Raw genomic sequence first — 16,036 nt, 5'->3', positions numbered from 1 at the left:
AATAGGAGATGCAGCCATGAAACCCTCTTTTTATTGCTGTCATTATGCTGATGGTCCTCTGGCCGCTTCTCTCTGGTCTGCGTAATTGCAAAGTTCTTCATATTTTATTCATCAGAAGGGCTGCTCTGTGCCCAGCCCGTCTTCTGCTGCTGCCTTGCACGGTTCCAGCACCTCCTAACGGGCGTGATCTGTGGGCTCCATCACCTTTCTGCCTGTGCCTGGTTTGGCCTCTAATGAATGTGAGGCTCACAGACGCAAGTCACTTCCCAGGGGCAGAAGTAGATGGACGGGAGTTCCGTTTCTTCGCTAGAACTGTGCAAAGCACACTCGCTCTGCGTGCTTCACGCTCTTTCCCTGCATTCGCTCACCTGTAAAAATATGAAGGACAATTTGATTCATGGGCTCTTTTTTTCCTTTCCTTTCTTTTTTTGTTTTCCAACTGTAACCAGTTAATGTCTATTAACCATCAGTGAACATTGTTGATAGAATTATGGTCATTTCTTCTTGTATCTAAAATTGTGTTTATGCTCTTATGAAAAAGAAATTAAGAGTTAGTGTTGGGGACAGATCTAAACAAAGGGGTGCAGGAGAGAAGAAGGGACAGGAGAAGTAAAATCAGTGTTGGGAAGAGAGGCATGGACATTAGGGAAAGGGAGGGAGGGAGATGGACAGAAAGACCGAGAACAGAGAGAAGGGCAAGAAGACGGGACACTCCGGCACCAAAGGGCCTTATTTCTGACCTTCTGCAGTTTGTGCTTGAATTTGTCATTAGCTGATAGAATGAGGAAATACTGAGCACCTCACGTAAACATTCTCCCCTTCTGTTACATGTTTTCAGCACTAAAATTCCCCAAAATATGTGACCATCAGGAGGAATTTACAATATGGTTGAAAGACTTGTGCTGTAAATAAACCCTTGTGAGGTTGTTGTCCTAATAAATGGGAGCCATGACTCGGGGCGGGGGGATCTGTTATCATGAATGATCACAATGGCATTTTGATTAGCAATGCAACATTTACTCCTTTCTCACTTTATTTAACACACAATTTATTGACTGATTGAATGCCTTTTTAATAAAAGTTCAGCAGCTATTGGGGAATATGCATGTATGAATACTTTGTGTGTATGTGTTTGTATACATACACATAGAATAACAATAATTCCTTCAGGCTTTGTGAAGTATTGGGAAATACTGCTGGATCAGACATGCCCACCAAACAATTCAGCAAAGGATGTTGAGCTGAGGTATCTTGACTTTCTGGGCATTTGTGTATAAGTACAGATGAGGAAGCGTCAAGGAAGGGCAGAGGAAAACACACAGTGCTAGGCCCCCTGAAGGGCTGTGCGTGGGACCAGTCCTGGCCCTGAGGGCTCAGGGGGTGGGCGAGCGGTGGGCAGTGAGCGGACAGGTGGAGAACTGGAACGGATGGAGGGGCAGCTTCACTGTCTTCCCATCAGCAAGTGAAAAGGGGACGTGGGGGCCATGACACAGGAAGCGGGAAGTGCGACTTTTTTTTGAGTCAGAGTAGAAAAATGTTCAGAGAACTTGAACTGGACCTTCCTAATCTTTCTGAGGCATGGCAGAGTTTTCTGGAGAAATGAATGGCAGTGGGATGAGAATGGACACCTGTTGGGGAGACCTGTCTAGGGAGCCTTCTAGGGCACCACGTGAAGGCCAGTGCCCTCAAAGGCACGCCCGCTGGATTTACCTTGGACCAGGCAGAAGGGACGAAATTGGTATAAACTCAGTGACCTTTTCCTCAGTTACAACTTAAACTTAATTTTTCCTACGTATTTTACTCTTCTCCTCCTATCATTGTGTCTTTGTTTAGCTGGAACTGATATAACCTATTGCATGTGTTTTGATAATGGGATTAAAACTAAAACTGTATAGATCATTTGTATTTAGCAATATGTAGTGTCATTAAGTCAGAATTCTTCAAAAACAGAAGGTGTAGTTTCAACATTTTGAGTAAGATTCACACCTTATAACCAATGAGTCCAAAATTTTAGTGTGTGACATTCTGACATCATTTGGTAAGGATGGTAAGGTGAGAATCCTCAGCTCCACTAACTGTCTGGGGGAAGGCTCTGTGAACCCGTGTTCTTACAAGCACGCCAGATCATTCCTATTAATGTCAGAAACGACACTTCCAGAAATACTGATCTAAGATCTCTAGAGGGGAATTGCAGTTGGTTTCTTTTTATATGATTAGACCTCCCTTAGGTGGCTGCTGAGCAGTTATAGGAGTTCAGGCAAATTAGCCTTCTTTGAAACAATGGTAAATATTAAAACATTTATTTTTGAAGGCAATTTTGTTTGTCTGACTGATGGTTAGAAAAATCCATACATATACCAGTATAGTAGGGGAGACACTACAGTTTAGAATATCCTCAAGAAGGTTGGCGAAATACTTAAAAGAGGCTGTCAGTTATTCTAACTTGTTTTAAAGATAATGATTCACTTTTTTTTCCTCTTCTATTACTTTACAACGTAAAGTATTCATTTTTGAATGAATTCATTTTCAATTCATTTTTGAATGTGTAAACGCATTCATATTTGTTTTGCATTTTTATATTCTAACCAGACAAGCATCTTGTCCACTGGAGATGTTTTGTGTCATTTTATTATATAAGAAATGAACTGGTGTATGAACACCTGCATGTGTCATGACATGTTCCAAGCCACATTTATGGTAAGCACACTTACCCAGAGGTTTGCCGTGTCATCCTCTGGGCCCATCACTAAAATACAAAACATACTTGGTATCTTTAGTGATGGCATAAAGTGCCGAAGATGAATATGCCTATATAAAGACTGAAGGCCTCATAATTGTATGTATTCCTATAACAAGTATTTTTTTTAATGTCATCTGTGGGAATGCTGTACTGATTTTTTTGCTTGGCATTTAGTCATTTGCTTATTTATGCATGAAATGTGTATTAGGTTCCTAACACAAACCAGGCACTTTTGAAAAAGACTCTCTCCCCAGAGACAATAAATCCCATTGCTCCAGAGGCCGGAATGCTCAGCCAGGTGGTGGGTTGTCTTCCTGATGACGTCATCTCTCCTGAATTCAGGCAAACCCATCACCTTTTTGGTCCTCGGTTTCCTCAGTTGTCAGCCAGGACTCCCCAGGGAAGGAAGCACACGCAGGACCCCGAGAGGCCCGCCCGCAGCGACTCTCCTGCGTGCACCCCCGCCCGTGGGCGTCTGCGACCCTGCTCCCCTCCCTTCCCCCTTGCTCACTGCCCGTTAGAACCACGTGCATCCCTGATGCTAACTGGCCGACACGCGGGGACAGACCCAAGGCCCAGTGGTTCCGGACACTGCCGGGTCCAAAACAAGGCAAAGGCTTCGGCTGCCGGCGGGACTCCTAGGGGCTTAGGACCGCGAGTTAGAATTGGTGGAACTCCGAAAGGCAGAGTTTGGCCCGGAAGGGTGCACAAATGGGTTGTTCAGAACTCGTACCATTAAAAATGACACTATTAGTAAGATCACAGCCCAGTTCAGCTCGTACCCAGAAGGAATCCGCGATGGCCTCTGGCTTTACTGTTCAGTCTGGACTCTAGGTTGGGTGGGGGAGTTGGGCAGTGCTGGGGGCATGGGGGGAGGTGGAGAGATTTCTTTCCATTTTTTGGACCCAAAACCAACAGTGGCAAACATTAAAATCCACAATATTTTGCCCTTGTGTTGCCTGGACACACACACTGGGAAAGTCCAGCTAAGCCCACCCCAGGCTGGAGAGTGCCTGTTGCTCTGCAGAAACCCACCCACCCTCAAGGCCCCTTGAGGGGAGCTTTTCTGGGCCAGGATTTAGAAAGAAAGCAATTCATTTGAACAAGTGTGCAGTGACTCATAGCTGTTAGAAACTAGGGAAAATGGATTAATACCATTTAGAATAATTCTTTAAAAAAGAAGACACTGGTTATCAGAAAAATCTGACTGGAATTCTAGCTTAGAAACTAATAAAGAGGCTTGAAACATGTTTGGCAGAGTGAACAGTAGTTTGGTGGGGTGGGTGTGCCCCTGGCCCAGCCCCCCTAAGATTCTTGCTTTTTGCAGTATCTGCCCCATGTCTTACTCATGACCTGCATATCTGGAAGCACCGTACTGTCATTTCCCACCCTCCCTGCCTCAGTGACTCTGATAAGGACAGTAGCAGTGAGAACAATTCAGAGAAGGTTGTTGCTATTTGTGTTCACATGAATAATTTGTAAATTATATGTTTGTAAATCAGGAGTTGCATGCAAAATTAAATCTTGGCTAGGCAAAATTCCAACCTGATGGCATAGTGAGACAGCTCTTATTATTCTCCTTATAAAAACTGGCTTCTAATAAATATTTATTTCATTTTTCAAATAAACACATATTAAATGCCTGTTGTGTGCTAAACAGGGACAGGACAGCAATTTCCAAAGGGAAACTGGGACTAAGTCTATTCAGCCTGATGAGAGAGAGCATCTCCATGTCTGCCCACTCCTGTTGTGTTGGGGATATTATCATCCCCTGTCTAATAATCTTCATCTACTGAAATATTCCCAACCATATAAGAAATCTACAACAGAATTGACTACACTTTGCAGAGAAAGAATTTGACAAGGTCAAACCGTGAAGAGTCAGGAGCTACGTGACCAGAAGTCGGAGGCTGGACACCAGATCTGTGTGGTCAGATACTGTGTTCAAGAGGATTTCTTTGGCCCTTAATTTTTCCTCCAAATATTTAAATTTTAGATGTGTGTCATAATTAATCATTTCAGAAGATATGGTAGCCCTGGGGCTAGTCCTTGTCATGGTAGAAATAAATGGGAGGCAGGTCAGGCTGCGCTCCTCTCTGAACCAACTCCTCCCCCGTGCCTTAGGGTCCGGCCGTCCTCCTAGGCTACCAGGAGCTGGGGCTGCAGTCGGACTAACACTGGCCCTCATACTGTTGCATTTTCATTGGTAGTTTTAAAGGGAAACTAACTTTTGTATGCACATATTAACTTGTTTTGGTCCAAAATCTGTCCCAATTTACCCAACTGTAATTTGTGTAGTTTGGTAAGCATTTAAGTCTGTGAGCCTGCCTCTGAACATGGTGACTGATCAATATCCTACTATATGTAAATATGTACATATACAAATATGTACACCTGCATATATAGATATATATATATGCACGGAGAGACAGACAAAAAGAAAGGACAGTCAAGAAGAAAGGAAATAGGGAAGGAAGGGAGGAAGGGAGGGTGGCAGGATATATCTTTATCTATACCTAATCTATATCTACGTGTATATCTATAGCTAATCTATATGCACACCTATATGTATATCTATGTATATGCACATCTATAGTCTATATAATCTATATCTACATGTATATCTCTTGCTAATCTATATCCATATGTATATCTATAGCTATATGTATGTGCACATCTACGTATCTATCTATATATGTATATGCACATCTGTGATCTATATCCATCTATATCTAATCTATATCCATATCTATCTGAGCATTATTCACAGCCTTTGCTTCTCGGCTTCTGCGCACCCTCTGCTGTTCCCAGTGTGCCCCGCTCTGACCTGTGCAACACCCTGTCTTGCAGACGGAGTGCCGTTCAGCTGGTGGGTCGGGCAGTCTGGTGAGAGGCACCCTTCCTGGACAGGCGCCCCCCCTGGAGCTCAGCAGTGTGGATGCGGCCTGGACCAGAGTTGCCTGGACGTGGGACACTTGTGCAGCTGTGGCTCTGACAAGGATGGATGGTAATGGGGGGTCAGGATCTTCCTGCAGGCATACAGGACACACATTAATGGGTGCATACTTTTCCCTCCAGGGAAAAGGCAGGGGGAAATTCAATGTGAACAAGGGCTCCCTAATGACTGATTGTTTGTAACTGAAAATTGCCAGTTCCAGTGCTTTAAGGCCATTACTGAGGTTTGTCGCAGCACATGCCACATCATCAAGTCCCTATATTCTCAGCATTCTGTTAAAAAAGACTGAAATATAATATGGAGCTTTGCAATTTAGAAAGCATTTCTGAAATGTGTGGGATACAGGTTTTGGGAGAGAGGGGGGAGGTAGGGACATGCATTTACACAGACTGTCTTCATTCTCCCGTTTCTCAAGAAGGCTTCGTCACCAGCTCCCCTATTACTTCCAACAAAAATACAGAAAAGGAAATTTGTATTTACCGAGGATGTATTTAATCCTCATGACAAGCGATAATTCCTTAAAGTTTTTGCATTTTTGCATCTTAAGTTTGAGGAATGTGTATCACAGAGATGTTAAATAATTTTCCCAAGGTGCCACACATCTATTAAGCAGCCAGTCCAGCATTTGAGCTTCAGTATAGCTGGATAGGTGGACGGGAGCCCGTCTTACTCCACCACACCAAGTTACTTGTGTAAGATACAGTTGTGTCTGTAGGTCCTGTGCCCCTAACGTCTACTTTTCCCTTGTCCTCAGCTGACCTACTTCCATCTCACTGTATTGATTATGAAAATATGCACAGAACATTTCTGCCTCCACTTCTGTTTTAACTAAGCTGAAGGCATTCTTGGGTTGGCTTTGTAATCATTCCCGCATCATCAAATTCTGCTCCGTTGTGATTAAGAATTCCTATCTCCTACTGCACTCAACCCAGTTGAAATTTATTTTAAGTAATTTTCCTTCACTGTTTGGATTGATAACAGCAGATACTCTCCCAAATGAAATTTAAGGTTGAGTTAAAACCTCAGGTCAGCGGGTAACCATCTGGCTCCATCAGGTTCTATCAGAATGCACAGGGCCAGTTACCACAAAGCAGGGTGCCTCGCCCCCAAAACTCACAGTGGTGAGAGCAGGCAAAGGGGACTGGTGGCGGAGGGACCTCGGTCTGAGCATCACAGATACCTGGACATCACATAGAACTCGTGCTTCACATGGAGCCTGTATCTTCCTCAGAACACTGTATCCCTCAAGACCTACTCCTTGTGAAGTAGGGGCTCAGTCTTACTTAGCTGCATGGATGAATTTAGAACTTTGAGGAGAAGGGGTGATCACACACAACAGCTTCACAATCTGCGAGATGTGTGTGGAAGGTAAATGGTTTTGTGCCCTGGAAACTATTCAGAATCCTCTGTAACCAGTGGCTGAGAGTCACTCTTTCTTTTTCCTTATTTTAGATTCTTTAATTCCTCTTCACTGTGCATAGCATTGACCTTCATGGATTCATAGGCTTGTATAGAAGCACCTTGATGTAGTTGTGCAGGAGCAGAGGGACTGAGGAGGGAAGGAGAATGTACAGCCTGAGTGGACAGGGGAGGTTTCTCCCGATTACCTGCCACGCTCGTTCCCTTTTTGACCGAATTATTGATGCTTGCTCACTGTTTGCCTTCTCCTTCCCATAGTAACCATGGCCTCAGTGTCTCCCCTTCCCAGCGAACAAGGGGGCAGGGCTAGGACTACAGCCGCACATGAGGGGCGTGGGGGGGGCATCGCACCCGTTAGAGGTGGAGAATCAGACCATCATGTCCGAACTTCTACACGCTCCACTCCAGGACCCTCCCTCCGTCTTCTCCTCCTCTCCTATTCCGGCGTCTCCCTCCTCTGACCTGCCCAGTGGCCCGCTGACCTTTGAACCCCCATATGCTGACATGGCTTCATCAGCTGGGCTGCGCTCAGGAGCTCCCCAAACTGCCCTTTCCCTCGGCCAGTGCCATCACCCCTCCGTCAGCACAGGGACTCCGCGCCTCACAGCCCTGCTCCCCTGGAGCCAGGAAAAGCCCGTGAGCTGCGGCTCCCTGGGGCAGGCCGCCTCTTAGGGCACCTTTGCAGCACCTGCCTTTAGTTTTAGATACAAAGTTTTGTTCAACCAACCTACCAAGGTTCAAAATAAATGATCTGAGCCTCCCTTTGTAAGGATACCGACCTCACCCAGGGCAAAATGCAGGTGCGATCGGGCTGTTCCTTCTGCCATGCTCATGAGGGAACGGGGGCTGAGATTCTGGTTTGATTCTTATGGATTTCAACATTGTCTCAGGACCTGACATAGACGGTCATGAATGACTCTGGGAAAAAGTGTCACAGAAGCCACTGTAGGTGCTGTTCCTCCGGCCTTTGCTCATTGATCCTGGGCCTGTGAGGGCCCGCTCTGTGCCAGTCAGGGGGTCTGCTGCACAGGGTCTAGGGCACAAATCCTGCCCTTGAGGAACACACAGAGTGGACAGGAAGCTCATCGGCGTGATTAATCTGGCAATTGAAATAAGCGCAGATGTGCCCAGACCTGGGGTGGATATGAGCTGGTGTAGTTAGATTTCATGGAAAGTGGTAGGTCGGCTTGGAAGGACCAGAAGATGTAGCTGATGGCTGAGCAGTGCTGGTAGGGGGGCCGCCACGTGCTGGGACAGGGACAGGTGGCATATCACAGAAACCACTCCTTCCCCTAAACACACGTGTGTTGGTGTGGTTCTTGCAGTGTTCGTGTGGGGAACTGCAGGGATGAGGCAGGGACTGGGGTACAGTCAGAACAGGACCATGAGGCTCCTCGGACATGAAAGGACCGGTCAGCTCTGTCTGTGGCGAGGACCGGGGACACAGAACATAGTCTCAGACGTGAGACTGGCAGAGCCTTGTGGAAATGCATTCGGTGTATCTGTTCAACTCTGTGATTTTCAGCTGAAGGGAGAAGTTCAAAGGCTGCCACAGGTGGAATATAGTTGCTCACGCTCCTCGGTGTTCTTCCACCTGTGTTCTCGGCTCATGTGCAGTCAAGCTGGCTTCCCACGTATTCCCAGCGTTTCAGGCAATTAACGCTGGTGTTCTGGACTCCTAAGAAACCGCAAATACGCATTTACCTTGTAAAATTCCCTCAAGTTTCTGCTCTTGGTAAAGTCAATCATAAAATGGGTTTGGACCAGCATAGCATCTAGCAGACAGCAGTTTAATATATAATTAAATACATTTAATAATATATGTATATTATATATATATATTATACCTCCTAGATCATATTGTCACTTAAACATTCCCTGCCATTTACTGAAGTGTTCTTAGTCTTTCTTATACTGTATCTCATGTTTTCAGACCAACAATCCTCGAGGTTGGTCTTATTATTTCCTTTCCCCAGAAGAGGAGACTGAGGCTCTTAGAGGGTAAGTGGCTTGAAGTGACACGACTTCAGTGGCAGACGCAGATCGTAGCAGAGCGCAAGGTGGCTCCTGCTGGGGGCATCAGAGGGGCTGCTCAGGCGGGGGTGCGATCAGGGCACCCTGGGAGGCGACCGAATCCCTGCTCTCAGGGGCTCCCAACCCACACCCCGGCCACACGCACCTCCTGGTGCCATGTCAGGCTGCTAGAGACGGCCGGCTCTGCCTCCTGGTCACTGGTAAGGGTTTATTCTGTTCTGGCGAACCTGCACCTAAGGGCATTGCTACCATACATCAGAGGAACCCAAGAGACTGAGGAAAAGGAGCCACAAGTGTGGTCAGAGTCCCGCGGCTCAGCGGGTGGAGGTGGGTGGAGGGATTAAAGTAGGCTGTGCACACCAAAGACCCTTCCGAGGGTGCCAAGAAGCCTCAGCCCGACATACGGCCCAGGTGTGCTGCAGGCTGACTTCTTCTGGGGTGTCCATCCCAGCCAAAAAATAAACAGGAAGAAAAAGAAAAAGGAATGAGAAACTTGTAATGAATAACAGTTGTGCAGTTAGCGATTGTTGGCAAAGGAACTTGTCTTAAAGGAATGATTCAACCTAAGGGAGCCCCTCAGCTGGCTGTTTCTGCCATCCTGCCCCAGACCCACAGACTCCTGAGAGTCAGATAGAAAGCCAGTGGCAGCTCCAGCCTGGAGACAGCACAGGGCAGTGCGGGGCTGTGTGGCAGGTGGAAAACCAGCCATCCAGACATAGGGATGCAAGTGGGATGCAGGGACGGCGGAGGCGGCAGTTTGGAGGAGGCAGGGGTTGGTCCAAAGGTGCTTCTTGGTGGTGACCCATTGAAGGAGTTTTCTTACCCACGTACCTGGGTAGAAAATAAAGCAAAGTTCTCTTACTTATCAGCAGAACTTCTTTTATTTATTCATAAGGAATGTAGACATTTGTACTTGATTTTTTGTAACTCTGTTCTTTGCCTCCCACCATTAATACTCTCCTGTGTACAGAGATACGGCACAAAATAGGAAGAGAAACTGGTACAGGTTTCAATTCTGGTCATTTGATCAACCAAAAAGGAAACCTATCATTCTTTTTCTTTAGGAATAGTATCTTTTTAGGGGATTTCTTTTTATTATTATATGGGATCCTGGAGCTTCAAACCACTCTTTTCCTCTTGATTGGACGTCTGTGCCACAGAGAAACCATGTAATAGCACTGAATCCATGAATGAACAATGGGCGAATGACTTCTGTGGGACCTGTTTCTGCCTGTCCATCTTTCGGTGGGTCAGGTCTTGATCATTCTAGGATTAGCTGTGTGCACTTGGTTGTTAGCTGTCACCCATCTTTCATGATCTTTGCCCTAAGTTTAAGTGGTGTTTCTGTTGTAGACTGACTGCTCCCAGCCATCTGTGAGGAGTGAGAAATGCTGACTCTGCTCCAAGAGTTACCTTTTCTCTTTGGTAAATACATGTCTGATCTAGTCCCAGGCCCTTGGCCTACACAAGGCCCTCCACCTCTTTCCCCTGAGATGTGAGGCAATCGCCTTTAGGAGGAGGATGGTGGATACACCCAAGGGCTTAGGGATTTGCTCTGTCTAAACATAGGCTGTTCTTTGACCTTGCAGATCTCCTTTCCTCGAAGCCTCCCCTTCTGAGATTCCCAGATGTGGTGCAGAGAGAATGCCTCTTGTTGGTAGTGTCTCAGGATGGGGCTGGGGGCTGGGATCCCAAGAGAAAGGCAAGGACCACTTCAGGGCACCAAGGCTCTATTTCTTATCGCAAATAATACAGAGCGGCCTGCACTGGTTGAACTGTATTATTCATGAATCTGTTGATGAGCTATTTCATGCTTATTGAGTTCTGGAAGTGCCTTTGCTCCAAGCCAGAAATTATGAAGGATTTACTGGGCTTTGACTCCTCCAGCCCCCGAATCCCCACAGGCACCAGTAGTACAAGCAAAATGCGCACCTTGTGTTGGAGAGAAGGATGCTTGGCACATGGTGGGTCCTTGGGCATTATCTGCTGAGCGACTGAATGGCAGCATGAGCAGAGGGGACATTCCTGCCTGCCCATGCTCTCTGCCCGGCCACGGCCATTTATGCCCAACACTCGCCAGCTGTAGTCTGCTCTTTTCTTCACAGACTCTTCACTTAAAGTGTATATCCTGGGGCATCTTGCTCCTGACTTGCACACCAACGACCCCATAGCTGGGTTCCACATTGTCTTCAGGTACAATGTTTTGAGGTGCATCCAGCTGGAGAGAACAGAAAGCATCGCCACTCAAGAAAAGAAGGAACAATACAAAAATGGGCAAAAGAACCTATGGCCAGAGGTTGAGAATTCACGTCCAGCACCTCACATCTTTATCATACAGAATTTCAGATGCAGTGAAACAGCTGACAGTTTGCCAAGGGTGCCAGTAAGGAGTGTTTTTTGTTTGTTTTCTTATTCCGTGATGCTACCATTCTAGCATAGATTGGGACAATGCCTGCAATTAGCAGTTTGTTCCAGAAAACAAAATATGACTATGAAATACTCCTCTTATGCTTACAGGAAACAATTGAAGATTAGACTGAGCCTCCCATCAGTTAGCTGTCAAGCTGTACAAATACACTATCTCTAAATTGTCTGTGGAATCACATTACATGGGTATTTGCAGAACTGTATCAGAAATAGATCAACTCAAAGTCAATATCAAGATCAAGAGTTTGCATTTAGATAGTGTATTTTATACAACGTTTTGATTTGGACTTTTAATGAACCGTGAGATAATACAATTCCACTTAAAAATGCCATGCCTTTGGCTTCTGTTTTAATCTGCCCCACTTATCTCCAAGTGCCCAGCATTGCTCACCTAGCAGTAACGTTTGCTCAGATCCAAATCAGATGAACCTCTGACCTCTTTTGTCCACTCTGGAAGTTTCCTTCAGTTTTCAGCCTGGCCAACTAAATTTTGGTGTCTATATTGAATGATGTATAAGGGTAATACTTTTCCTGATTTTTTTAATTTTAGGGTTTTTTAATTACAAAATGAGTATATTCTATTATATCCTTATTGTAAAAAGTTCAAATATTTCAGAAGTATTTAAACAAAAAAGTAGAAATTCTTCCTTCACCAGTACTTGGAATTCCCTTCCTTCTAGCCCATATGTGACACCTTAACTTGAGGTAGTTGGCATGTAGGCTGTTTCCACATACAAATATCTTCATATGCATATTCCATATTTGCTGATATGTAGGTTTGTTCACTTTTTACTAAATGCAGTATCATATTAAACATATAATTCTGCAACTTGCCTTTTCCACGTAAATGGTGTCTTGGAGAGCTTTTACTTGGCATCATCAAATAAGCATGAAAATGAGTCCATCCTGCCCACGGTAGTGTCTGCAGAGCGTCCCCTCGCATGGTCATGACTTATCCTGCCAGTCCTGTATGGCATTCTACTTGTGGGTGATTTTCACGATTAGAGAAAATATTACAATGAACACTTGAGTCTTGCTTTATATTTTATTCAACTTTGAAAATTGTTATTTGTATTGTATACCTTCCTGGTATAGAACTGTAAAATCATCCATCTTTCTGTTTTGATAGTAGGGGCCACATTGCTGAAGGGACTTGGACATGACATGGCTCCCAGGGGAACCAGTTCCGGACTGGCTCTCCTGACTCTGTGCTGTGTAAGGGTCCCCTCCTTAGGGGGGGCCTTGCTGAAGGGACATGCAGGGCACACTAGAGTCGGAACTCGGCCACCAGGGACACCGCAGTGACGGCCTCTTCTCCTTTTGGTCCGAACTTGCCGGGGCTCTCGGCCAGATGAGGACAGCGCCGACAGGCCCCTGGGAATGCTGCTCCTCCTCGGCCATTCCCACCGTGCCTCATGCTCCCCAGGGCCGTCAGCACTCTGGCTAAGGGGACACGCAAGCCCCTGTGTCTCCGCGCTGTTTCAAAGTGTACAGACTTGGTCATTAAGACAAAAGAGATGGAGGAAGAGGAGGAGAAGAAGTGGTTCTGTCTCTTTGACAAGTCGATCTTGTAGGATTTTAGTGAAAATAGCATATGCATGTGTAACCAAACACAACTCTGGCTACTTCTGAGGCAGCACCCACATTTTCTGGATGTGAAATGCAGTTTACCCCTAAGTAATATTTAGTTCTGTAATGGGATGATCAAATCCTGGACTTGTCACTTATGAAGCATTCAGCCTCTCTGAGTTCAAGTTTCTATTTCACTACAAAAAGGATATCCGTCTCTGGGGAGTACGGGCTGAGTTAGCAGTAACTTGTGCAGCTCGCAGATGTGTCATGCATTTAGATCCCAGAATTTGTTAGTCATCATTTTTATTATTTTCTCTATTTTTATAGCATCCTAAATAAACTGCAAGAGGCAACATTGCCTTACAAAAGGTAATTTAAGAAAAGTACACACATACATATATGTATATATAACCAAATAAATAAGATAATTAGCACACCAGAGCAATCTATCATTCAGCCATCAAACTCTAGATGAACTAAGAAAAGAACTATGACAGCACCTCTCCCCCAAATGGGGCCCCCCTCTGAGAGCTTCCCAGTAAAATCTACCATGTAATGGGTGGGCCTGCCCACAATAGAAGTGAACCGAGTGACTGTTGGTAAATGTGTAAGGGAAGAGTTTGTGGGTGCCCAGAACTCCCATCAAGGTGACCCACATGCAGCCACAGGGAAGGCAGGGTGGAAAATGATTGCAAATTAGTAAACTGAAACCTAATCGATTGAGTTGCATCTTGCGTAGAGAGAGCGTGTGAAAGGAATGGGGATGGTCAGCCCGGACCCCAGAGGGCAGATCAAGGACCGGGCCCTGCTGTCCCAGCACCACCTGGGGCAGGTGCAGACTGCATGTGGGGACAGCAGCGTGCACACAGAGGGAGCAGCTCCCTGCAGGAGTGGGGCCCCGAGAACAGGAGCACGCGGTTCCCGCAAGGGCTTTGCGCTCAGACACAGGTGCAAGTCCTGGGGCTGCTCTCCTTGCCGCAGATGCGCCCTGGGAAGTTTTGTCACCTCTCTGAACCTCATTTCCTCTCCTGTGCAAGGCAGGCAATGACTGTGACACCAGCCTAGGCTGTTCTGAGGATTGCCTGAGCGTGTATAGAACTGCCTTTATGCTCACATGGCTGCGGAAGGCAAGGGGCGCCCCCAGGCTCCGCTCCAGGAGTGTGGGGGCGGGGCTCGCTCAACCCCAAAGCCAAGGGCAGTTCTCAGAAGCTCCAAACTGGAGCACTGCCTCTAACCTGCCGATCATTTCCTTTAGAAAGAACTCCTCTCTGTGAAAGGCAGTTGTGGTTTTAAACAGTCCTGTGCCCTCTGCCCTCAGGAAGACCCGGGCATGTCCCCAAGGAAGGCGAAGTCTGTGAAGTGTTCGCCCTCGAGGAGGCGCATTCAAACAAAGGGAAGTGGAACAAGTTAACGTGCGGAGAGTCCAACCTACAGCCTATGACTCCAGCCTGTCAGGAGGCGCCCCGTAACATGGCACATTTTCTTACAGCCTAACCCCACCGCCACCACCCTCCCTCCAAACGACTGAGCCACCAGTGCCCTGAAGAGTCGGAGTCCTGCCTGTCACTCACAGACTGAGTTAAATACAGTCTTATTCTTAACGTGACCTTAAGAACGAACGTGCATATGCAAAGTCCCCCTGATGCCTCGGCCACCTGTGGGCTGCACGGCCTTCACCTGCATTATGCTGGCTTGTGGGGTGTGGTTCCCACCACACTTTTCTGAAAAAAAATTCTAATCTATTGCCAAGATTTAAAAGTGGAGAATTTTGCATTAATATTCCATCTGGCCCACTGGTCTCACATTCGTAAACAGCACAATTATCTGTTGCTAAAGGATATCACTTGCTCCTTCAGACAGAATACCTCCGTGCCAGCACTCTCCCCTGTCTCCTCTTTCAGTCGCCCTCTTTCCCCGGGCACTGAAGCTGTGTGTCAGGTTCCATTTATCACCTAACACAGAGCTGGCTTTACTCATTTTTTTTAGTTGCCTGGCCCTGTATGCATTTCAGTCTGTATCTGTTTCTATTGTATTAAATAACTTTGAAGAGCAGATTTTTTTCTTTTCTTTTTTTCAGATAAAAAATACTTTTGGTAATGTCCCTTGCATTATCAAACTAAATATGAAGGCTTTTTTTCTCATTACTTGGAGAAGTTATTTGTTCCTAGAGTGCTGTTTGTATATTCCAATTTTAAACAAGGGCATCAAATTGATAGACAAGATGCCAGAGTGTGTAAGGGAAGCAGGACTCAGCACTGATGGACACACTCAGAATCCACTAGTTTCACCTTGGAAGTGAAAAATGGAGAGAAGTAAAATCCTATAGCAATACAGAATTTCTTGAAGAGAGAATATTGGTTTGGTCTTTATTCTACTTCAGCAACTCAGAATTTGCTTTGAAATCTCTGTTTGAGAAGATATTGGAAAGTGAAGACTCAAATTTTGTTCTGTGTCTATGTGACACTCATAGATGTACTTTAAAATAGAAACAAAAGTCTTATTTCAGATTCTTTAAATGACTAAAAAGTCTTAATTCAAGCACTCAAATTATAGATGATAGTACATTTATTTACATTTTTGGTTAATAGACCTATAGGGGTATATCTGCAGGTGAATATTTGATCTATTTATAACCAAGATGATTGCTAAGTTTTTTTCCCCAAATCTCATGAGCTGGATGCCAAATCTTAACATTTAAATTCCCACCATGCTCCTTGTAGTATGTCATCTGTAATACAGAGCCATAGTTGGGTACCTAGAAAGATGGGACAACTTGCCTGACGCCGCACAGCGGGTCCAGGGCACAGATGAGAACTAAGAGGAACGGTACCACTACCATTTCCGAACAGTTACCGCAGTTCAGACACCAGGCTAAGTGGCTGTGTCCT

The 16,036-nt window shown here is 45.7% G+C and overlaps 1 protein-coding gene across 4 annotated transcripts in view; it reads left to right on the top strand.

Moving 5' to 3' along the window:
- The window catches only part of CNTNAP5 (contactin associated protein family member 5), a 597,575-nt gene that overhangs the window by 473,394 nt on the left and 108,145 nt on the right, over nucleotides 1-16,036 (top strand). For all 4 annotated transcript variants that reach the window (XM_073241652.1, XM_073241653.1, XM_073241654.1 and 1 more), the window contains one exon: nucleotides 5,591-5,747. In XM_073241652.1, coding sequence (XP_073097753.1) covers nucleotides 5,591-5,747 — 157 coding nt within the window. The remainder of the gene's footprint in view (nucleotides 1-5,590; nucleotides 5,748-16,036) is intronic.

Source organism: Manis javanica, chromosome 7 (genome assembly GCF_040802235.1).
Source record: "Manis javanica isolate MJ-LG chromosome 7, MJ_LKY, whole genome shotgun sequence".
Lineage (NCBI taxonomy): Eukaryota > Metazoa > Chordata > Mammalia > Pholidota > Manidae > Manis > Manis javanica.
This window is presented reverse-complemented; position numbering and strand designations above follow the sequence as displayed.